Raw genomic sequence first — 21,178 nt, 5'->3', positions numbered from 1 at the left:
ATGGTTGTATGATCTGGTCGCCCGCATCACCACATTGATGTGCGTGGGCCCGCTAGACCCAGAGACTCTGATTTCTAGATTACGTTTGCGAAGACCAGTCAGGAGTGGATATTCCATACACATACATACACGCGTGCGAGAGTCATACGTGGGCTCTAATGAAGAAATAGCGCCCAGAGCGGGCACTCATCCATGCGGTATTATGCGGCCAGGCCAAAGGCCATCCAAGATGCTCAGATTACCGTGCCCAAGTATGCAGTTATAATATAGGAAAAAGTGGTCCGAGACAAACACAGGCGCATATACACACCATATATACTGTGAGACGACAACAGTGACAACGCTGGAAAGCTTCAAATCGCCCCACCGCTCGAACCTATTCCGATCCACGCCAAAGGGTTGATCCCGTTCTTGCGTTCTCGTGCGGCCTCGCGATTTCTCCAACGCGCAAGGAAGTACACGAACGTGATGACAATCTCGTCGAGTAGGTGCATGCCCTCGGGTGCGATGAAGAGCGAGGCGGTGTGCACTTTCTTCAGCCCCGAGCGGTGTGTGCTCGACGAGAACGTCGCGACATGACCGACGCCGGTGGAGAGGGGGACGAGCTGTTGAGGGGAAAGTCTGTCAGTGATGACTGGTTTGGTTCGGGTGGAGATGGGCATACTGTAGGCTGCATACTCTGGATTCGCCATTCGTACCACTCTCCGTCTGACGCCTGAAACTTCTCGGGGCTTCCGTCTCCCTGTTAGTGCTAGAAGCCTTAAACATATAGGGCTGGCATACCTTGTAAACTTCCCACCAGTCTTCGTCATGTCCAGCACCCGGTCCCCGAGCATCACAGCGGGCATAATGTCCTGATCCTCCTGCCACTCAACTCTGCCAATCTCGGTCGACCAGTCCGTCATACTTTCGGTTCCAACCTTCTTGATGAGGGTCACGCGGGTCTTCTTCTCTGGCCCGGCGTCTGTTTCGGTCGTGAACCGCGCGGTGCCATCTGGGGAGGTGAGTGTGGTTTTGAGCGGGTCGAGGGAGGAGAGATCGAGCTTGAGAGCCATGGAGCGGGAGTGGAAAAGTGGGCAGGAGAGAGAAAGAGGGTATTACGAGTGTCGCAGAGACAGAGAGGGTTATAGCTCGACCAGGGTTACTCCACGATCTCGAGCCTTTGGGTAGTGATAGTATCACTGCCAGTGCATGCCTCGCGACCGGCTCTTCACAGACGTGCAGAAGTGGACATTGGGTTTCCGATTGCGCTTATTCACCTGTATGCAGCTGATGGGGTACGAGAATGAAAGGGGACTAGTGAATTGCTGTGTCCCTGCGACGTACTTTTGCCTGTATGCATTCACTGCAGAAGTCGGCTTCTAAGCTGATCCTACATCTTACGAGCTAGCGGAGTTAACCGATGTTTAAACCCACAACTTGACTAAATAAGACCTAAACCCAACTAAACCCATCCCGCCATCTTCGCCACCGACGCCGATCCGTCCCCGGGCGCTATAACAACCTTCGATTTAGTTTCAACTCCCTACATGGATTCTACACACGTTGTGACAGTTCGCCGCTAAAGTTGGCTCAAAATGGCGGCCACATAGCTGTTTGCAAGGTAAATGGGGTGCGTGTTTAGTGCCCACCTCTACCGAGCAGGCGCTCGGGGCCAAAATTTGTCTAAGTCCTCTCTCTCCTACCACCATGCTCGCACCCGATGAAGTTGTGAAGCAGGTCATTGCACGGGATGTCCCCAACACCGCCATTAGAGTTCCATGTTGGCGCAAAGGGATTGTGGTAGGTCTACCACCGCCCAGAAAGCTTGCTTTGACTCATACACCTTCTCCAGATCATCGAAGTTGATCACTACGCGGACTTCAGCACCATCTCCATCAAACGCACAAAAGCTACCAATGTGCTCCCCGTGGGTCAGTCTCACCATGGGGACGATGGTGGGGATGACGATGAACAAGGTGGCGACAACGGGGGGAGTGGCGGGGGTCAAGACCGTGGCCCCAGGGATGATGATGAAGATGGGGGTGACGAAGATGGCCATGATGGCCAGAGTCAAAGGACGATGCAGGGGTCTCAGGATTCCAGTAGGGTGCGTCCCTCTCCCTCTTATCACATATCCTTTCCATGCTAACAAGGGGCTGTCAATGCCTTAAAGCCGTCATCCGCCATGGATGGGCCGTCCTCTCCTGCTCACATGTGCACACCAATCGGGACTTTAGTCTTACGTGCACCCGAGATCCCCCCCACCTCCATGATGCCTGGCTTCCCTGGCTCATACCCCCCTGCACCGCCCCCCACTCCCACTTCCAGCATGCCAGAGCCGCTTCAAGAGGCGATCGTTATGCTGCTAGGTGCCTTGCTTCTGTATGTTGAGTTGCTGAAGGCATGGGGCCAGGGCCGCAAGAACTAGCTATATGTTTCCCTAGCTTATAAATTCTAGACCACGTTCATGTTTTCTTGAAGGCCCTCTGTAGATAAATGCCTCTAAAAACCACTTTTCGATCGAAATGCTTGGGTTTGTTGAGCTTGACTGGCCAGCACTGCCAGCTCATGGACATTACACGTGATGAATCTAAAAAAAGATCACCTCCTCTTTCCGTCGGAGAGCTGCTCGCTTCCTTTCCAGAAGCCCACTAGCTACACAAGCCCAACACGGAGGGCACATAACCAACTTTGGGGTGTACAAACAGGGTGAGTTTAGCTCTGGGCCAGTTAAAAGACGCCCTTGCACAAAATTTTAGCTCAGTCGTTTTCTTCCTCACCACCATGCTAGGCTCAGACGAAGTAGTCAAGCACATCGTTGCCCACGATGTTCCTCGTACATCCTTTCAGCTCCCCTGCTGCCGCCGTGGAGATCTTGTGAGCGCCTCCATGTTCTAACCTTATGTCACCGCACTTATCACGCATCTCCAGGACGTTGAGGTCAAAACTCATTTCCACTACACCTCTGTAGGGGTGAAACGAACCTTTGCCACTGTCGAAAGGTTCTCCATGGAGGCGGATGATGGTCATGACCATGACCATCGCAAGGGCATGGGTGACGTAAAGCTGGAACTGGAGCACCAGGAACCCCCAGCCGTGAGTGTTGTTTCAGCGCATGCAACAAATTGCTGACCTTTTTGCAGAAAAAATCTCGGGTGGAAGGGACGGGAGCCACAGAGACAAGCACCCTCCCAGCTCCCTCAGGTGCCGGAGCGGTAAGCTCTGCTTCCCCAGCTGAGTCAGACGCACAAAGCTCCTCGCCTACTTCCCCACCTGCATCGGATGCACGGAGCCCCTCCCCTGCAGCATGCACTTCAAGTGACGAGGTGGCAACCCCTGTGAAGGCCGCCCCCTTCACAGCTCCCTCGCCCGGGTTCGTCAGATCACCAACGCCCATGCCAGGTCTCCCGCCCACGCAGCCCTGTACCCCTGTAGCGTACGAGGATTTTTTTATCTTTGACCAGCTGGAGCAGCGCTTTCAAACCCGTAGGCTGCCCAAGCCAAAGGCCAGGTCTGAGTCAGCGGCCCCGCCTCTTGTAAAGCGCGAACAGACCCCACCATCTCCGAGCCCGCGAGCATAGGGCTCAAATTGCATGTTCCCTCCTTTCTTGTAGCTATCTTGCGGGCGATCAGCTAGCTAGCTTATGTTATTTGTACATATATCTAGCTATAAACAGACGATTCTTGAGCTACATATGCGTGTGCTTGCAAAGATAGCTTGCGATGGAATCAAACTACCCAGCACCATGGTTTGTCTACACAACACCTTGCGGATTCCAACGTTGCAAGCAACACAGAAATACAACCACCCCTACCCTCACCGCCCGCCGACGCTCAGGCCTGTCACGCGCCCCTACACGTGCTCGGCCATCAGCATTAGCCGTGTTGAAGCCGCATGTACACAAAGCCGGAGGCAAAGTGCAGAGGTGTGCTGACAAGGTAGCGCTGCGGGAAGGGGTGGGAGGGAACGGAGATGATGCCATCGTGCGGGGTGCCGACGGCAGGGGTGAGCTTCATGAGGGGCTGGAGGGTGGTGAGGAGGAAGGGTCCGTGCGAGAGCACGCGGGTGTCGTGTGGGATGTAGACGCCCTTGCCAAATTTCCAGCCGAGGCCGCGCATGGAGAAGACCAAGGCGAGCACGTCGTGCGGGTATGAAGGCCTAAGTGGGCGCATAGCCCGCCATGTAGCCCTCGCCCAAGCAGTTCGTGCATAGGGGAGGTGGACTAAACACGACGTGCAGCAGGGCGCTGATTTCTGTTGAGATAGTGCTGCACTGATGCGGTGTTCGGGGCAGTATGATGGCGAGCTCACCTCAAAGAGTTTGCCTGCCCGCAAACTCGACTTCCCCCCCTCGCTCTGCTATCGCCCTCCCTCATTCGGCCCAGGATCTGAGCACAACGCAAAGATGCGTCCAGCAAGACAGTGAGGCCTGTTATGCCGGCGGCGCACGTTGACAGGTGCGTGATAAACGTCGCCACCGCGCGCCGCCGTGCTGAGCCTGAGTTGCCGCTGGTGGAGCCGGGGGAGTTGCTGTCCTGCGAAAGAACAGCGTGCTATCGCTCGGCGTTGCACCGCCGTACCGGGCCTTTGTGTACGCGTAGCCCAGAGGCGTCCTGCACCCCCCGAGAGCAGCTGCTCTCGAGGCAAAGGTGCTCAAGGACGGTGTTGAAGTGCTGAAAACCGGGTCATGCTCCTCGTTGACATCTGGGAGAGGGAGGGCGCAAGCAGCGATGGCGAGGTAATGGCGGCCGCGGCCGCGTCGCTGTTGACACCATCAAGCCCGTTGCTAGACACGGGCAGCGACATCGGCCCGTGCTTTGTGAGCGCCGAGCCGCCGCGCGATATCCACACCTCGAATGCGGTGAGCTGGTCCGTGAAGAAGCGGCTCGGGATGTAAACATTGGTACTGCTTCTCGGGCGCGACCATCTGCACGGGCTCCTGTGCTTGCTGCTGCCCCTTGCGCAGCTGCGTCTGGCCTGGATTCGGATTAGGTGGGATTGAGGCTGTGTTCTTTTCGAGCAGGTCGGGCAGCTGGCGGAGGCAGATGTCCACGGCGAGGTCCCATGCTGCCCAGAGCTGGTGCGTGTTCATGGACGGGAGGGCTGGGTGCGTGTGCGGGGTGCAGTGGTAGTTCTTCATGATGCGTTCTGCGAGGAGGAAGTTGCAGAAGAGGGAGGCGATGAGGAGGTCCGAGCGGTACAGGCGCGTGAAGATGTCGCGTGGGAAGGTCGTCCGTGCGATCGTGTCCGTGACGGCGGTGAAGATCCAGTTGAGCTCACCGAGCGGCGTGCGCCGGTCCTTGAGGTCGCCGGGGAGCTGCATGACCATGTTGGGCGTGATGTTGTCTGGGAGCTGGTATGTCATGATGAAGTACCTCAGCGCGATGTTGATCGGCGACGTCAAGCACAACGTGAATATGTCCGCAGGCAGCTCAGGGCAGTAGGGGAGCTGCTCGTTCGCAGCGCAGGCGGCGAGTTGGAGCGCGTTCATGTACGGCTGCATACCCTCGGGGTGCCCACCACGGGCCATCGAGGCGTCCTGGTCGCCGCTCGGCGAAGGTGTTGAAGTTGGTGAGCAGGTGTCCCGCGGCGGAGCAGTCCCAGATGTACACGCCGGGGGAGCCGGGCCTTGGATCTCCACGAGCGAGACGGTCGTAGCCGTCTATGACTAATTTGGCAGATAAGCCCCTGTGTGCTATACCGGGGCATCTGCAGCGCCCGCAGTGCACGTTTCACCCGTGCACCGGTTTTACACAACCTCAAAAGAGCGCAGCGACACGTGTAAAACGGCTGCACAAAGGAGACTACGTGCACCGGCCCTTCGTCACGCAGCAACCCTCCTTGACATCTACCCCCGCTGCACCATGTCCTCCCTGCAGGACACCTCTTACCTCCTCGACATCTTGGTGGGTAGACCTTCAGCCAAAGTACCTGATCTCTGACAGGCATATCTCCATTCCCAGGCTACTCATCAGACCGGCGCTGATGCTGCATCTCTCCTTGCCGGTCATGATGATGGTAGCATCATGAGCAAGCCATATGCTGCTGGAGATCAGCCTACGCAAGGCGTTCCCTATAGCTCAGCTGCGCTATCAAGGCTTCGTGCCCTCATGGAGGAACACTACCGTCTCAAGGCACAGGCATCTGCTGCACCCAACCCCTGTGATTCTGCCACTGCAGAGTGCAGCTCCGATTCTGATTTAGACATTGCCCCACAAGCTTCTGACCTCCCCAACCCAAGCGTAGGTGATCATTTTCCCTCCCCAGCCCTGTGCCCACCTTAGCTGTTTGCAGGGTGATCAAATGCGTGCTCAGAAGCGTAAAAAACGCAAGCGTGAGAGAGAGAAGGCAAAGCGACAACAAATCCGAAGGGAGCTCGGTCAGGCCAAGTCATCGGGTGAGCACGCCGTTGGCTACGTAGGAATACAGAAGGCGACAGGTGCTGCCCGCAACCGACTCCCTGGCGCTGTGGTTGAGACCCAGATCAACTTTGAAACCGACCTCAAAACTGAGCGTGGCGCTTTTGGCGGTTCTAAACGTGTTGCTGACAAAGGCAAGGTTTTCGACGTGATGGAGAAACTAGGCCCTGGTTTCAAATTGGTGAAGTTCACAGCTGAGTGGGTGCTTTTTCTTGCTTCATGACTCCCCATGTAAAGTGCTTTTTTTTGCAATGTAGGCACACGGAGGCCCTATTGGATCAAAAAGGGCGCCTGGTCGGCATCCTGGGTGGGAAGCCTGGGCCTTCAGGCTCAGGTCCCGAGAATTACAGCACCGCTTGCGACGACCTCACCTTTCTGCTGAGAGCGCTGCAGGAGGTTTTTCCGGTTGATCTTGCAAAGAACCGCCCTGAGGAGCAAGTAAGGGGTAAACACGGGGTCATCACAATTGGCGTTACCCACGGCCAGGGCACCTTGGTTTGTACCCTTCAAACGCGCTGTCCTTTGCTCATCAGCACTCACGCTGAGGCTTGCAGTGCCCAAGGAATTACGCCCTTGATAAGGAGTTGTTTGATTTTCTGCGTCACGATCCTGCCGTTGATCGCATCTCCCGTTATGCTGATTGTGAGTCGATGAAAGCATCCAGCTCGTGTTGTTTTGAGCTCATGGACAAGGCTAGCCTTATTTTGGTCCTACGCCCCAAAGCAGGCGGAGTACATGCGCAACATGTACACCAAAATTCTCCATCAAGACCCTGACCTTGTACCGGCTTTAAAGCACATCACCTGGCCCGCCATGTCCTTCAACTACGGCGGTAACGTGGTCACCAACAAGCACGTCGACTGCATGAATCTCCCGCAGGGATGGTGTGCCATCTGGGCTGGGGGGGATTACGACCCCACCCAAGGTGGTCATCTCATTCTCTGGGAACTTGGGCTAGTGATTGAGTTCCCCCCCAGCTCAGTGATTTTAATCCCTTCGAGCATTGTTCCCCATGGCAACATAGCGATCCAGCCCAACGAGACCAGGGTCTCCATGACACACTTCTGCCCAGGGGGGCTGGCTCGCTGGGTTCATGCCGATTTTCGTCCTATGAAGAGCCTGTCACAGGCTGAGCGACAGGAAGTGCATGGAGGTGAAGGTAACGAGAGATGGTCCAGCATGGTCTCTTTATTTTCAACTATGGACACCCTTATCTCAGATCGTGAAGCCTTGAAAAAGCAATGATGTATTTCTGGTACAAAATATACTACAGTTTGGTTTGCGAGCCACCAGCCCTTGTGACATAGATACTGCATTTGATGAGGCAGCCGCCATTGGGGTTCGCATTTGGCGGCAGGCTGAAGTAGACGCGGCACGCATTGCACACCGCGTGTCGGCGTAAGGGCCCACCAAACCCATGATGGGCTGGTGGAGGCTGGCAAGGCACGGGCCGACTCAGCGGCGGTGGGGTCAACAGACAAAAGGTGCAGGGTGCGCGAGGCCAGCGCGCTGCGTTGGCCGTGCTCTTCAACGCGAGAGGTTTGGCCACCTGCGGGGGTCGTAGACGCGAAGGCGACGGCAGCGTCGGAGGTGCGGGCGCTTGGCTGCGCATTCATAGGGTCGCTGGCAGCGCCTGCGCCCCGTCGACGAGCGACCACGCACCGTGTGCGGCGCACGGCGCGACCGTGGGTTGGACACAAGCGCGTCGATGACGGCGAGGATTTTGCGCGAGCCGCGTTTGTACACCTTTTGTTCCGCCGCAGGTGGTGGGCTGTTGATGGTGGAGTTAGAGGTGGAGTTGGTGGTGCGCGGGTGCGCGGCGGTGACGCACGAGAAAGGCGCGCCAGTTGGGCGAGGATCTGCGCGTGCGATGTGGGGAAGTGCAGTGCGAACGTTTCGACGCGCGGGGGCGGGGGCGGGGCCTTGTCGCTGAGGTATTTGAGCGTCTGCGTGATCGAGCCATACGTCGTCGTTGCTGTTGATTAGCAATCGACTCTCAGCATTGATACGACTGCCACCCAGATGCATAGGTGCGCACCTCCAATAAGCACACCCCCCTCCTCTCACTCAAAGCCCCGCAAAACCGTCGCAACGCCGTGCGACGTGTTCGGGACGAGCACGAGCTCGTCGTGCTCGACGTGCACAAACACCGCGACGCGCTGACGCGCGTCCGCGAGCATGCCTGCCATGTCGAGCTTGATGGACCTATCCGGGCTCGCCTCAATGCGGTCGGTGAGCGCGTCGCATGCGGCGTGGACGGGGCGCGGGAGGGTGCCATATGCGCGGCGCTCGCGAGCGACGACGCGCGCGGCCAACTGCGGCGCCTGCGTCTGCTGGGCGCCTGATGCGTGCCGGTGGCAGCCGACCGCGGGTCCTCTGGGCACGGAGACGCGCTGATGACGCGACCGCCGCCGCCTCCCGACCCCCAGCCGCCCGTGGCAGGTGCCCTCAGCCCGTGTCGCGCGCCAACCTGCCTGTGGGCGAGACTGGTCAAAGCACGCGGGGCGTCATGGGGCCTGCTTCCAGGCGCTGGTGGCGGTTGGTCTCTGAGCCCCGTGCCTGCAGGCCGGTCTTAAGCACGGGACGGAGGCGTTACGTATGAGCTGCGCCGGCTGGCGTCAAGCGAGCGCAGTCGGCCCGGTGCAGAGGCGGGTAAACAGAGGAACAGCAGCGTCACGGTGCGCCGACGGGTTCGACTCGAGGCGGGACGCGCGCGCAAGGGCCGAGCAGGGAGCCAACACTCGCTTTCGTTCGTCACTAGCGACGCATCGCGTCAGCATACCCTCGCGCTATACCCACAGGAAGAACTAGAAACAGCCCGAGGAAGAACAAGAACAGCCAATCAAACATGTCTACGCGCGGCTCCCGTCGCTCCTTCACGGGCAACCACGAGATTCTGCCTGCCGCAGAGGCGCGCATCGAAACCCTCATGTCGATCGTCCCCGATCGCGAGTTCATCTCGTGGACGTTTCGGACGCGGTACCGTGGTGAGTGACCCGCCTCCTGGTCCTGATTTAGCGCGTCGTCTGGTGAAATGAGCTTACACGGAGGGCTGGGTGCGGTAGATTCACAAGATCTGGCCCGCAGTGCTCTTGCATACTCTCGTTGCTGCTGGTGCGTCACCCGTCTTATATGCGTCATGTACCGAGGAATGCTGACGAAACTCCCGTTCTGAAAAGCCGTTACCACTACCTCTCTGAAAACTAAACACTGGCTCGAAATTCCCTCCGTTATGTTGACTGTCCTTGGCGAGTCACCTTCCCGGTCCTCCAACCCCGCACCGACTGACCGACGTGGTGTCATCCAGTCTCGTTCTCGGTTTCGTTATCTCCTACCATGCTTCCAGCGGCTGTGACCGCTTCTGGATGGGCCGTAGCGGGTGGGGCGACGTCATCCGCACGTCGCGCCCGCTTGCGTGCGTTATATGGTTCCATGTTCCACTCCGCCACGGACCCAATGCCAAAACCGGGATAGAAGTCGACGGCGTTGTGGTCGAGGAGGAAGAGGATGAAAAGGCTGCGGTCATGATGGTGGAGAAGATGGGGGCACTGGATCTGGTTCAGGCGTACGTGATGCGCCCGTATTGTTGCTGTAATGGAACTTGCTGACCTCCGTGATAGAACATGCCGCCGTACAGATTCGTTATTTTGCTCAAGCACCATCTTCTTGGTGAAGTCGGGGTGTACTGCGAGGGTCTATACCAGCTTGTGCGCGGCTAGGTGTGCACTCTCATCTACCCTTGTCGCCACCTTGTTCACAACGCGGATGCTCGCTGCGATCCGAAGAAGCCGCCGCCCAGCTCGCCGGCGAGGCCATGCTCGTTGCGCCCTCTGGAAGCAACGGAAAGAAATCGCGTCCCAGCGTCTACAGCACCTTCAACTTACGCCACCCTCGCCGTCAGCTCCGCGTTCTTCATGCAGCTATCCAGCAAAGCTTTGACGTCGCCAACTCGACGACGTTCCTCGAGCAGGAGGGTGAGGGAGGGGAAGCGGGTGCTGAGGAATAAGGGCGAAGTTGGAGTGGAGAAGGGAGCGGGAAGGGTTTGATTGGAGGGGGGAGGAAACCAGGGTGGGAGATAAACCCACAGCCAGTTGATGAAGTTCAGCCCCATGCCACTACCGTAGTCGATACGCCATCTGTTCCCCAGCGGAGCATCCTCCTTTACTTTGTGTGCCGGTGGTGCAGGGCGTCAAAATATTGATGTGCTCATCGGTGCACGTGGTGTTGAAATGTTAGACGCGCGCTTCAGACCTGAGCGCAACGCGGGGCATCGCTGCAACGGAAGCCCACCACACTCGCACCTGCGCGCACGTCCGCCATGCCGTCCTGCCGGTGCATCTCCCACAAATGCAACGGAAAGGAGCTGCTCAGCTCTCAAGTTGCTGCCCACAAGGGCGACGATCTCCGCCTCAAGTCTGCCGCATCCCTCGCCAGTTACCAAGCCCAAACTCAACCCGAGCCACCTGCAAAAAAAGCCAAGCTCTCCCACAAATCAGCTTCAGCTGAGCCCTCCTCCCCGCTCCATACCTATTTACCTGATGATTCCCCTGCAGTGGAGGGCTCCTTCTTGCCCATCGAACAAGACACGTTGATACCTGGTGTCTTTACCCGCAGTGACCTAGAAGTCAGCGCCGTACGCTCCCCTGGACTTCCTGATCTTGGCTCTCACTACTTCCATAACCCTGACGGTCTCCTTGCTGACGTTGACCATCATGTTTTCTTGAATCAGGCAATGACACAGACTTCTCACCAGCTAAACAGCTACAGCGCGCATCATGCTCCCCTATTCACACGAGAAGAACGCCGGGCCCAGCGACAGCTAGAAGAAGCCTTTGAAACCTTTAGCCTACAGCCTTTGGAAGAACCGCAGGAGCTAGAAGCACCAGGCAGCATCCCCGTTGTTGCCGACTACGACGGGTATGACTACGACGTTGAGGACCCTGCGGAGGGCGAGGAGGAGATGGCGGATGGGGAATTGGGCGAAGAGGATGCGATAGCTGTGTTCCCTGATTTATTACCCGGCGAAGACAGCCCTGACCCATTTATGCAGGAGGTTGATTTCTTCCAGGATGACTCCGAATCGAGGAGCCTCCAGGATCTAGACCCACAAGTCTTCACCATCTACGCACTTGTGTCATGGCTAAACCTTGCGTTCAAACTCCCCAAAACAGCTTGCAACGTCCTCTTGACCGTCTTTTACTACCTGTTGCTTAGCCTTGGTGTGCCCGAAGCGTCCACGCCCTATCTCACGCTAGAAACAACCAACCGCGTGTTGGGCGTCGACCGCCCCATTTCCATCCTTGCTGTCTGTCCATCTTGCCGAGACGTCTACCCCCCTGCCTCTTCCAGCCACTCAAGCGACCTTTGCACTACTTGTAAGGTGCCCCTGTTCATATCCGACACCACAGGTCGCGGCAACAAAAGGAAGTTCAGTATTCCTATCGTTAAATACCCCTACTTGCCACTTTCTACACAGATTGGCTCAATCCTCAAGACACCTGGGATTGAGGCACTACTGGACAAATGGCGAGAAGCAGAGCGCGTTCCTGGCCGCTACGCGGACATCTTTGACGGGCATGTGACTCAAAACATCAAGGGTCCTGATGGCAGGTCGTTTTTCTCAAACCAACGTCATGAGCGCCAAGGGCCCAACGGCGAGCTCAGAATTGGCCTCAACCTTGGCGTTGATTGGTGAGTGTGTCTCTGCCTCTTGTTTAGCCCACTAACGTCCCTTTTCTAGGTTCAGTTATCTTTGTAGTAACATAGCGCCTTCGCATACATCAGGGCCTATGTCATTTTCGATATGCAACCTCCCACCGGAATACCGTTACCGCACATCAAATCTGCTGTGCACGGGCATCCTCCCTGGACCAAAAGAGCAAACTGGTGACCAGGTTCAGCGTTACCTCCGCCCTGTCATATCTGATCTTCTCCGCCTATGGAGGGATGGGATCATGATTCCGACAGAATCTTGTCCGCAGGGTGAGCTTTTACCCTATCAGATGAGTCAAAATAACCTGTCATTGGGCACAGGTCGGCTGGTCCGTGTTGTTCTTGTTGCAGCGGTGTGCGACAAGCCAGCGGCCCACAAACTAGGGGGGTTTGGTGCTCACACGCATGGCAAACCGTGCTCCATGTGCTGGATTACTCAGACTGATATAAAGGAGAACTTGGGTGCCTTTGAAGACCGTGGTGGGTCGCATTCACTGCTACCTATCCCAGTTTACCCAACACCTCTTTCAGCATTTCCATCAAGGACGAATGCCAGGCATCGTGAGCTTGGTGAGCAGTATTGCCAGCTCAAAACTAAGGGCGCTCGCCATGCGTTCGTTCAAACCCACTCTACACGATACACCCAGCTTTCTCGCCTTCCATACTTTGATATAGTTAATCAAGTTGTAATTGACCCCATGCATAACCTCTTCCTTGGTGCGTATCATGTTAACTGTTAGCATATGACTTCAGACTGATTACCCGAGACATAGGCCTTGTGAAAACTCAATGGTATGACATATGGATCAAGAAGCATATTATACGGCCAAATCATGAGCTTAAGAAGCTGCATGAGATGCTTCCTGACGTATATTTATTCCTTGCCATCGTTCCTTGCTAATCCTCCCCTGTAGTTTGCCATCCCAACTACATGTGGTAGGCTACCAAGGGAGACTGGCATACCTGCTGGCGGCTCTCTAACAGCCGACCAGTGGCTCCTACTTGCCACCGTGTATGGTCCTATCATCGTACGTCCTCCACCATCTTGTTTGCACGTTCAGGTCTGCTTATAAATACAAAGATACCGGCCTTGTGGGAGAATTTTCTACCACCTGACGTCGACTTGGCTCTATTAGATCGACGTCGAGCTGCCATTGCGCAAGAGGAAGATGTTCGCAAGGCAAAAGCAGAGTGCAAGAAACTTCGAAAGCAAGCACTGGAGGAGGCGAAGAAACGGTCCAAAGATGAGCACAGGGAGTTGAAAGCCCAGTACGAGCGTGAAGACCTGGAGGCAAAACAGGCTGAAGAGCAGAAGAAGCTTGCAGGAAGTACATGACAGAAAAAGGTCTGCACGCTGCCACTATCCGTCCACAGAGCTGATGTTATTTCTCTTAGTCACGCAAACGCAAGGAGGCTGAAAGCAGCATTCCCTTAGATATTGATGAGGACGACGCTGCCCAGGACACCGACAATCTTGTGCTATCACTACATCCGGATGATGTTCCTCATTTTCTTAAGCTCTCTATGGCCCTTCAGACTATGCTAAAGCGCACCCTGACTACAGATGACATATCCTCGGCTAGTCAGCTCCTTCGCGAGTATCTTAACGGCATCAGAGTCCTGTATGGTTCGGCAGCTCTGAGGCCAAACCATCATTACGCTTCTCATCTTGGACTTTGCATTCAAAATCTGGGCCCGCTCCATGATTTCTGGACATTTTTGTTCGAACGGCTAAACAAGGTGCTCAAATCTTTTAGGACCAACAACCATGGCCGAGGCGACCTGGAAACAACATTCTTCACTTCCTTTCAGCGGATGTGTGAGGTCAGTCGGCTTGTAAGTCATCGTTTTCTACATGCACTCCAGCCACATCATGGATTATACCCAGATTTGTGTATCCGCTGCACGCGGAGATGACTCCCTGCCATCAAAGGTGTCAAAAGTCATGCTCAAGGCCACACAAGAGGAACGTGGGACTGTCGCTGCTCTTGGTATATTAGCAGATGAACTAGACGATTCGTCAGATGATGGTAAGGTTAAGCCGTCTGTCATTCTACTGGGGCTCTAAAAGATAGGGTCTTAGCATCAAAGACGTATGCGCTTAGTCCTCGTCACCGAACACGTAACCTATCAAACAACACGTACATGCTCACCGTAGAGGCCATATGCCTCTTTTACGCTGACTCCCCTGTTCATTGCTCAGGTGCACGCTCTCTAAGTGCTTTGAGCGTCCCTCTTCCCCTAGAGGCTGTGTTTTTTGATTATGTAGTCATCAACGGAAAACGCTTCCATGCGTCGCAAAGCGTTGGCAGTAACAAGACTTCTCTTGCTCATGCCATTATCCCCCGCATTAACGCTGATCCTACTCATGTCTATGGCGAAATACAGGAGATTTTCCAGGTGACACGTGGAGCTGGCAGCAACCAGCGGATCATGTGGTTTGCTCGTGCTCGGTGGTTCCGCCCCTGGAAAGGACCGAGAAGCAACCTCTGGAACAACATGTGAGTTTTTCAGTACTTCTCCACCGCTTTTGTATTTCTCAGCCGCCATGCAGTGAGGCGGCGCGTGTCCATCTATGGGACCTTGGCGAGTACTACAGCACGCAAGACATATGTCGCCCTCCTATCATATGTCTTGACTGGCTTCAGAATCAGCTTGCGCTTACCACGGTATCGATGGGTCCAGATAAGCATAAGGTCTGGGCAACGATCACTTTAGCCAAGGTAAAGCCATTTTACTACTTATATTTGTGAATCTCAATGCGCATGTTTGTCTAGTGATTCAAGAACTGTACGCAAGCATATGGGGATGTACCAAGAAGTCAGGATAAGATACCCTATCAACCACCACTTTCTCTCATTCGGCGTTGGGCACGGTGCTGGCCACCGTCACCTCTCCAGGAACTTCACCGTCACATAGTTCCCAGTTTTCCTTCTTCCATTCCTCCACCTCCTCAATAAACAACCTGTCCTTCTCCTTCAGCTCGTCCTTCTTATCAGCGTGGAAACTCTGCAGCCACTTGAGCCTTGCGTCCACCATCTTCGGACGCTCCACCTGCCTAGCAAGCCAGTTGGTATCAACCATATCATAGAAAGGTACGCCCTTCCCCGTGCTTGGCGGCTGCATTCTCATGGTGTCAGGGGCTGCGTCCCACGCATTGCGGTTGCCCCTGCCAGTTGTTTTGCGTCTCTTTTGCGGGCGTTCACCCCCTCATTGTTTCCCCCTGCTGATACCAGGGACAACCAGCGCATAAGGGTGGTGTACTGGCAACTGAGGTAAGCACCTTGCCTCAACTGCAAAGTCTGCACTTACGTTGGGGTTTCTCCAGCCCTTGTTGAAAGCCTGGAATGATCCGGGTGCCAGCCCTGCTGCTGCACGGCGCTCACGCATATGGTCAGTCATATCACCCTCACTGCACGTCTCCTGATCGGTACAGAAGTCAGTGTGGATCGTGCCAACAACACCTGGGTAGACAGACTCATAGGGCTCAGCAGCGGCGCGACGCGTTCTCGCCAGCTACACCAGGTGCGTCAGCTTCGTTGTTGCAACAAAAATGACCAGTTGCTTACCGTCTTGGCACGCTGGAACCGGCGATTATCCCTGTTGGCGTCGCGAGCTCGGGCAGCCCTGTCATCATCATCTTCTTGCTGTGCGCGCCTGGTGAAGTTGCCGAAGTACGTCTTTACCACCGTCGTGATTATGTCGCGATCAAAACTTTCATTAGGGATCTTGGCGGCCTTGCTCTTGTCTTGGCCTCGGCGGTCCTGCATATGCACATGAGCCGGTGGGCATACGGGTGTAGAATTGGTACGTACCTGTTCATCCTGGTACACGCATTCAGCAACCTCTTTAATGAACAGGGCGTTAACAGGGTTTCGAAGGCCAGCCCTCCAGTCTGGCTTCCAAACTTTCTTTGTGTCGGTACCTGGGCCTGGAGCAGTTTCGAAGGCCTCCCCATTAGACAAGGGCTGGATAGCACCCAGTGCATCCGAAATGGCATAGCGGCCCTCAACGTTGATGTCACATAGGCGGACATACATCTGGTGGACATGTTTCTAGATCCATATCAGCGGTATGTTCATGCATTCAGGTGGAGCTGTTACTCACCTTGACATCGGGGTGGTCGTTTGCATGTGCGCGGGCAGACCCTCCTTTTGCTGCAACAGCGCGCGCCTTCTCCTCCTCCATCTCTTTCTCAAGCCTAGCAACGGTATCGGTGAGCGCCTGCAGGACCTGCGATTGCTGCTGCTGGCTCTGATCAAGCTGGTTAATAGAGCTTGCTTGCTCTTCAACGGCGAGCCCAAGCCGACGCAGCTCCTCGCCCATCAGATGGCTTGGATCTGGCACCGACAGGCCCATATAACCCTGCCCTGCGCCAGGGTAGGGGCTCCCTCCAAGGCTGGCGTACCCACTGTATCCACGCGTTGGCTGAGAAAGCGCGTAGTCATGCAACGCTGGACTTGCTGACGCGTGTTGGTTGATGGGCTGTAGGTGAGTGAGCATCTCTTCGGGGCCTGAGCACATACGCACTTACACTTTGCTCATGACCCTTCGACAGGTTTGGCGTGGGGGGGGTGGAGGCGAGAGGTGTCGAGGGCTCCAAGCGGTCTCCTCTGCTGGCTTGGTGCATAGGCGTTGAGCGGCTGCTGGGAGCTCATGGCGGTTTCGAGAGGTGCAAGGTGCGGAGTAGAGGGGCGTGTTTCCTCTGTCACTTGCTTGCAGTCAGCTTTTATGTGCACCAGGTGGGCTGGATGTTTCTGCATAGCGCTAGCCAAGCTCTATGACACCCGTTGAAGTCCACGTAGATCAACGCTACCCTAGACTACCTACGACTCTTAGAACAGCTATATAGAAGTGATCTTGATTTTAATTCGGATGCTACACAGTACAATTTAAAGCTCTAGAACCAGGAATACAAAGGCGTAGTGATCTTAACCACGATACCTCTTAGACAGCTGATGGACTATGCCTTGTCTATGCCTGCTCGGTTTACAAGCTCTAGGGGCTGTCACATGGAAGCGAATTTAGATGCATAGCCAGGTGCTACACATGAAAACTTAACGCTCTAAGGGCGGCCATATCACAGCTTAGTCGGTTTAACCTCGACCCTCTTAGACAGATGATGAACTACGCTGGCTTGGCTTAAGATCCTAAGAATGATGCATAGAGGGTCCGAATAGTCTACATCCGCATCATCTAAACATTTGCGTAGCTGTCTAGGTCAGACACGTCTGCAGTCTATTTTAGGTGCACACATAGCGTCTAAACTGGCGCGTGTAGATTCCGACTTCTGCAGTGATTGCTGTGCACCCTTTGGACATGTCGGGTTGTTCAGAAACGTATGTTGAGCTCTCCCTCAGGCGGAGTTTGAAAATAAAAGTGGCGTTAATTGTTCGCTCTCGTTTGTACTCGCACGGTGCAGTGGGTGTTTATTTGTCTCACAGATCCTCCCTCACTCGCTTCGAGGTATGACTCAGATTGAGTCTTGGTCTCATTTATCAACTGACATACCGTGTATCGACGTGTATGCAGCCGACCGCTTCCTCACGCCTCGTGTCACCCGCCCTTCCTGGCCTCCAATGCGTATATCAAGACAGCACATCCTGGCAACTTAATCTGTCGTCTTTGGATTGCGGCTCCAACTCGCCCGTATTTTCTCTCTAACTTCCGCTTCCAAGCAAGGTCACCCGATGCCTAAAAACCATAGTCTTGAAACTCTACGCCTCTGGGCTTACACTAAGCCGCCGTATGTTAGCGGAACATGCACTATCCCACCTGGGCAACTCAGGCTCTTCTTCACGGACCCGAACCAGAACGCAAATTTGTGAGCGACACCTCTACTTGACTCTCCTGCTCATACATTTCTGATCGATTGGTATTTCAGCGTTGATTTAAAAAAGGACATTCCTCCCGAACGCGTCGAAGCGCTCAACAGTGCTTGTCAGCCAGCTATGTTCGGGCGCGATGGAGAAGACGTCCTCGATGAGACATATCGAAGGGCGGGTGTTCTGCACCCTGGCGAGTTCAGTACTGGCTTCTGCCCGACTACGCTCGGCATACACCATATGGTCCGGGATTCGCTGCTTGAAGGGAGCAACAGTACACGTCAGGTCCGTATGCAACTGGACAAGATGAATGTGTACGGTGCGTATATGCCCCCTATTTAACTGATACGCTCACTCACGTACCCCACGCCGATGTTCTGACGAGTAGCAGAAGGCGCGTTTTTCAAGGCTCACAAAGACACTCCCCGCGACAGCTCTATGTTTGGGTCCCTCGTCGTCGTGTTGCCTGTACCTCACGTAGGCGGTGCCTTGGTTTTACGTCATGGAGGAACAGAACAGAAGATGGACTTCTCCGAGGCGCTCCAAACCGCCGAAGAGCCTACCATCGGCTACGTCGCTTTCTTCAGCGACATTGAGCATGAGGTTCTCCCCGTTGAAAGCGGTCACCGGATCACGCTCACCTACAACCTCTACTTTGATGATACCGAAGGAGAGAGCGCTGCCAGGCCAGCCTCGACAACCGTGGCTTTTCACGAGGCCGGCCTTAAACGTGCCATTCAAGCAGTCATAGACGATCCGTCGATTCTCCCTCTCGGAGGCTACCTCGGTTTCGGCCTGCGCCACCAGTACCCAGTCAAAGAAGGTATGGGCACAGACGAATTCAACAACAAGCTTAAAGGCGTCGACGCAGCGCTCAAGCGCGCATGCAGCGACCTCGGCCTCGAATGGCGGCTCGCCATCCTATATCGATGTCCCATCCCGTACAGCAAGCGCGAGCGGTGCGTCCTCGCCGATAGGTTTGTCGGCATCACGGGCCAGTGCACCGAATACGAGGGTTCGGAGCTGTGGAGCTGGATATATCATAGCTGCCGTTCGTGGTGCGCGTTCGTTCGTCTCCAGGGCAAGAAGTATCCGCCACGTACAAGCAAGAAGGAGCGCAGTCGAATGCAGACGTTAGTAGAGGTGTCAAAGATTCAGCACGGGAACGAGCTGGAGACGCCGTATCTTGCGTACGGCAATCAGGCGGAGCTCGAGTACGTGTATGGGAATTTGGCATTGGTGATACGAGTGAGAAGACAGGGTGTGGCTCGAAAGCATGAGTACGGGCGCGGTAGCGCTAGTGATGACTCGGACGACGACTAATCAAACCCGAAGGTATGAATGTTCATAAATTTTGAGCATAGATAGTATATGCATCTTTGTAGCGATAAGGCTGGAGTTCTCAAGAAACAGCTACCTACCTTACTTTGATGGAATACAGCACCAGATACCAACTTAGTGAGTGGTGCCTCTACTAGTGGTCCCGGTTCGTCGGAAGAGGTGATACGTGAAGGCCCTGCTTGCACGCGCCTATTAGTGGAAGTAACATCATTTGTCATTTCCTTCGTTATCGCTCTCCGACTCTCCGACTTCTTGATCAGTCTGGTCTTTTCAGTCTATGCCTTGTGGGCATGTCTACTGTAACCCAATCGCGTATATCGCGCAAAAAAAGGATCCGCTGGAGGTCTATGTTCCGCGGAGAAAGTCTCGATATGATCGTAACATTCATAGGCTGGAATATTTCCACTTGCGTTGATCGTTACCAAACCCATGATAGCGCCAGTACCGTTAAGCCGAGGACAAGAAGTACAAACAGTGCACCATCACGATTGGCGTTCCAGGCTGAATCAAGGCCGATTATGAAGGGATGTTCTGGAAAGGGGAGACATCAGCCTCTGCGAGTGTGCCGTCCACTGTCTAGTACGAGCACGGCAACTAGGTGTAATGAGCACGGAAAGGATAGAGGCCCCCTATTCATTCGTTTTCCTTGGGTCAGGGTACATAGCTGTCTACCCTTCCTCTCAAGCACTCCGTTAGTATAAGGCACACGTAGCCTCCAGCGGTGGATAAGATACAGCGTGAGCCTCAGAGTCGGAGCAGAAATAGCGGAGGTGGCGCGGACACAGAACACGTTCTCACAGCACGTCGGCTATACTAGATTCGGACCGAGAGTGCCGAGCACACAAATGCCGACTCGACTCGGGGTTAATCGGAGCGTTTTGCCGTCCAACCACAATCTTGTTGCTCGCTTTTCCGTTACGCCTTCAGTGCTGCTCTGAGAATCGACAATCCACTCTCTATTGGCAGGAGCGGTATCTTTCAAGAGAACTAATTCTGATGCTGCTTCGTTGAACTTCCGTTGCAAAGGGAACATGTGGGCTCCGGTACGACACAACCACTCACCTGGGGCAAACGAGAATATTCTGATCTAGAGTATGATTCGGATGAGGGTTTGGTTTGGTAACCTGGGTCTAGTACTTGTCGGTGTATGAATAGGGTTTGGCCAGGCTACTAATTCAGCAACTTTTCTACTTGCGAATATATGTTGAGGAGGATAACATATTCAACGCTTGAAAGGGATAACTTGTCAAATACTAGTTGCGTGACGAACAGCCATTGACAAGGACTTGGAAAAATAATATCTGTCAAGTCCTTTTCGGGGATTAATCGGGTTACATAATCAATGCCTGTTCAAGCGCTGGACAGGAAACCTCGCTCAAATAATTTTCGAATAACGAAAACGATTTCTTTTCAAGCCAGGATATGCAGGCCGGGCCTTCGAGGATGTCCGGTCAGCGGATGGGTCAAAACCCCGAGGATGTCAGGGCAGCGGTGACCGGCGGTTGACCGACCATGTCCTGGCGGCCGCCTCACTGTAGGGGTTGGGTGACTGGCAGGAGATGCTCCGGCCCATACCCCCAGGTGTGTGTCAGGGCGGCCGCCTGCCTTGTGCATTTAGAATGTCAATAATAGTCCAGTGTTTTTAGCTATAATGCTCCGGTTATTGCAGCTACAGTGCTCCGGTTATTGGAGGTATAATGGTCCGAGTATTGCAGGTACAAATACAATGCTCCGGCCATTGCAGGCATAATGCTCTGGTTATTTTAGCCACAATGCTCCAGCCATTTCAGGTATAATGCTCTGGCCATTGTGGCTACAACACTCCGGTTATTGAAGCCATCCTGCTCCGGTTATTGTAGCTACAATGCTCCGGTTATATTAGCTACAATACTCTGGGTA

General features: G+C 54.8%; 11 protein-coding genes across 11 annotated transcripts; 6 read left to right on the top strand and 5 right to left on the bottom strand.

The window, feature by feature from the left end:
• Nucleotides 1-246: 246 nt before the first annotated feature.
• Nucleotides 247-1,056, bottom strand: CONPUDRAFT_80209 (uncharacterized protein; the record flags this gene model as incomplete). Its single annotated transcript, XM_007766155.1, has 3 exons — nt 247-605; nt 665-731; nt 784-1,056. Coding segments are annotated over 3 exons (592 nt in total), but the record flags the coding sequence as incomplete, so codon positions are not given.
• A 633-nt stretch (nt 1,057-1,689) lies between these two features.
• On the top strand, nt 1,690-2,501 carry CONPUDRAFT_162880 (uncharacterized protein; the record flags this gene model as incomplete). The annotated part of the gene is made up of 3 exons (XM_007766972.1): nt 1,690-1,782; nt 1,835-2,089; nt 2,156-2,501. The coding sequence occupies 3 exons, from the start codon at nt 1,690-1,692 to the stop codon at nt 2,408-2,410; spliced, it is 603 nt and encodes a 200-aa protein (XP_007765162.1). The 3' UTR covers nt 2,411-2,501.
• A 265-nt stretch (nt 2,502-2,766) lies between these two features.
• Nucleotides 2,767-3,563, top strand: CONPUDRAFT_150573 (uncharacterized protein; the record flags this gene model as incomplete). Its single annotated transcript, XM_007766971.1, has 3 exons — nt 2,767-2,859; nt 2,914-3,078; nt 3,126-3,563. The coding sequence occupies 3 exons, from the start codon at nt 2,767-2,769 to the stop codon at nt 3,561-3,563; spliced, it is 696 nt and encodes a 231-aa protein (XP_007765161.1).
• A 295-nt stretch (nt 3,564-3,858) lies between these two features.
• CONPUDRAFT_150572 (uncharacterized protein) lies at nt 3,859-5,512 on the bottom strand (the record flags this gene model as incomplete). Its single annotated transcript, XM_007766970.1, has 3 exons — nt 3,859-4,205; nt 4,432-4,744; nt 4,775-5,512. 3 exons carry the CDS (start codon nt 5,510-5,512, stop codon nt 3,859-3,861), a joined length of 1,398 nt encoding a protein of 465 aa, XP_007765160.1.
• Nucleotides 5,513-7,112: 1,600 nt separating this feature from the next.
• Nucleotides 7,113-7,646, top strand: CONPUDRAFT_47905 (uncharacterized protein; the record flags this gene model as incomplete). The annotated part of the gene is made up of 1 exon (XM_007765854.1): nt 7,113-7,646. A coding segment is annotated over one exon (534 nt), but the record flags the coding sequence as incomplete, so codon positions are not given.
• Nucleotides 7,647-8,464: 818 nt separating this feature from the next.
• CONPUDRAFT_48385 (uncharacterized protein) lies at nt 8,465-8,683 on the bottom strand (the record flags this gene model as incomplete). Its single annotated transcript, XM_007765887.1, has 1 exon — nt 8,465-8,683. A coding segment is annotated over one exon (219 nt), but the record flags the coding sequence as incomplete, so codon positions are not given.
• Nucleotides 8,684-9,249: 566 nt separating this feature from the next.
• On the top strand, nt 9,250-10,120 carry CONPUDRAFT_150569 (uncharacterized protein; the record flags this gene model as incomplete). The annotated part of the gene is made up of 5 exons (XM_007766969.1): nt 9,250-9,388; nt 9,489-9,515; nt 9,581-9,653; nt 9,709-9,970; nt 10,022-10,120. 5 exons carry the CDS (start codon nt 9,250-9,252, stop codon nt 10,118-10,120), a joined length of 600 nt encoding a protein of 199 aa, XP_007765159.1.
• A 35-nt stretch (nt 10,121-10,155) lies between these two features.
• Nucleotides 10,156-10,512, bottom strand: CONPUDRAFT_150568 (uncharacterized protein; the record flags this gene model as incomplete). Its single annotated transcript, XM_007766968.1, has 2 exons — nt 10,156-10,231; nt 10,286-10,512. The coding sequence occupies 2 exons, from the start codon at nt 10,510-10,512 to the stop codon at nt 10,156-10,158; spliced, it is 303 nt and encodes a 100-aa protein (XP_007765158.1).
• Nucleotides 10,513-12,190: 1,678 nt separating this feature from the next.
• CONPUDRAFT_49026 (uncharacterized protein) lies at nt 12,191-12,853 on the top strand (the record flags this gene model as incomplete). The annotated part of the gene is made up of 3 exons (XM_007765932.1): nt 12,191-12,383; nt 12,435-12,575; nt 12,645-12,853. 3 exons carry the CDS (start codon nt 12,191-12,193, stop codon nt 12,851-12,853), a joined length of 543 nt encoding a protein of 180 aa, XP_007764122.1.
• Nucleotides 12,854-14,969: 2,116 nt separating this feature from the next.
• CONPUDRAFT_150566 (uncharacterized protein) lies at nt 14,970-16,743 on the bottom strand (the record flags this gene model as incomplete). The annotated part of the gene is made up of 7 exons (XM_007766967.1): nt 14,970-15,233; nt 15,320-15,376; nt 15,426-15,629; nt 15,683-15,877; nt 15,929-16,168; nt 16,221-16,598; nt 16,648-16,743. 7 exons carry the CDS (start codon nt 16,741-16,743, stop codon nt 14,970-14,972), a joined length of 1,434 nt encoding a protein of 477 aa, XP_007765157.1.
• A 1,108-nt stretch (nt 16,744-17,851) lies between these two features.
• On the top strand, nt 17,852-18,865 carry CONPUDRAFT_40613 (uncharacterized protein; the record flags this gene model as incomplete). The annotated part of the gene is made up of 3 exons (XM_007765787.1): nt 17,852-17,937; nt 17,998-18,257; nt 18,327-18,865. Coding segments are annotated over 3 exons (885 nt in total), but the record flags the coding sequence as incomplete, so codon positions are not given.
• Nucleotides 18,866-21,178: the final 2,313 nt, after the last annotated feature.

The sequence above is a fragment of the Coniophora puteana genome (assembly GCF_000271625.1).
Source record: "Coniophora puteana RWD-64-598 SS2 unplaced genomic scaffold CONPUscaffold_2, whole genome shotgun sequence".
NCBI classification, from domain to species: Eukaryota; Fungi; Basidiomycota; class Agaricomycetes; order Boletales; family Coniophoraceae; genus Coniophora; species Coniophora puteana.
This window is presented reverse-complemented; position numbering and strand designations above follow the sequence as displayed.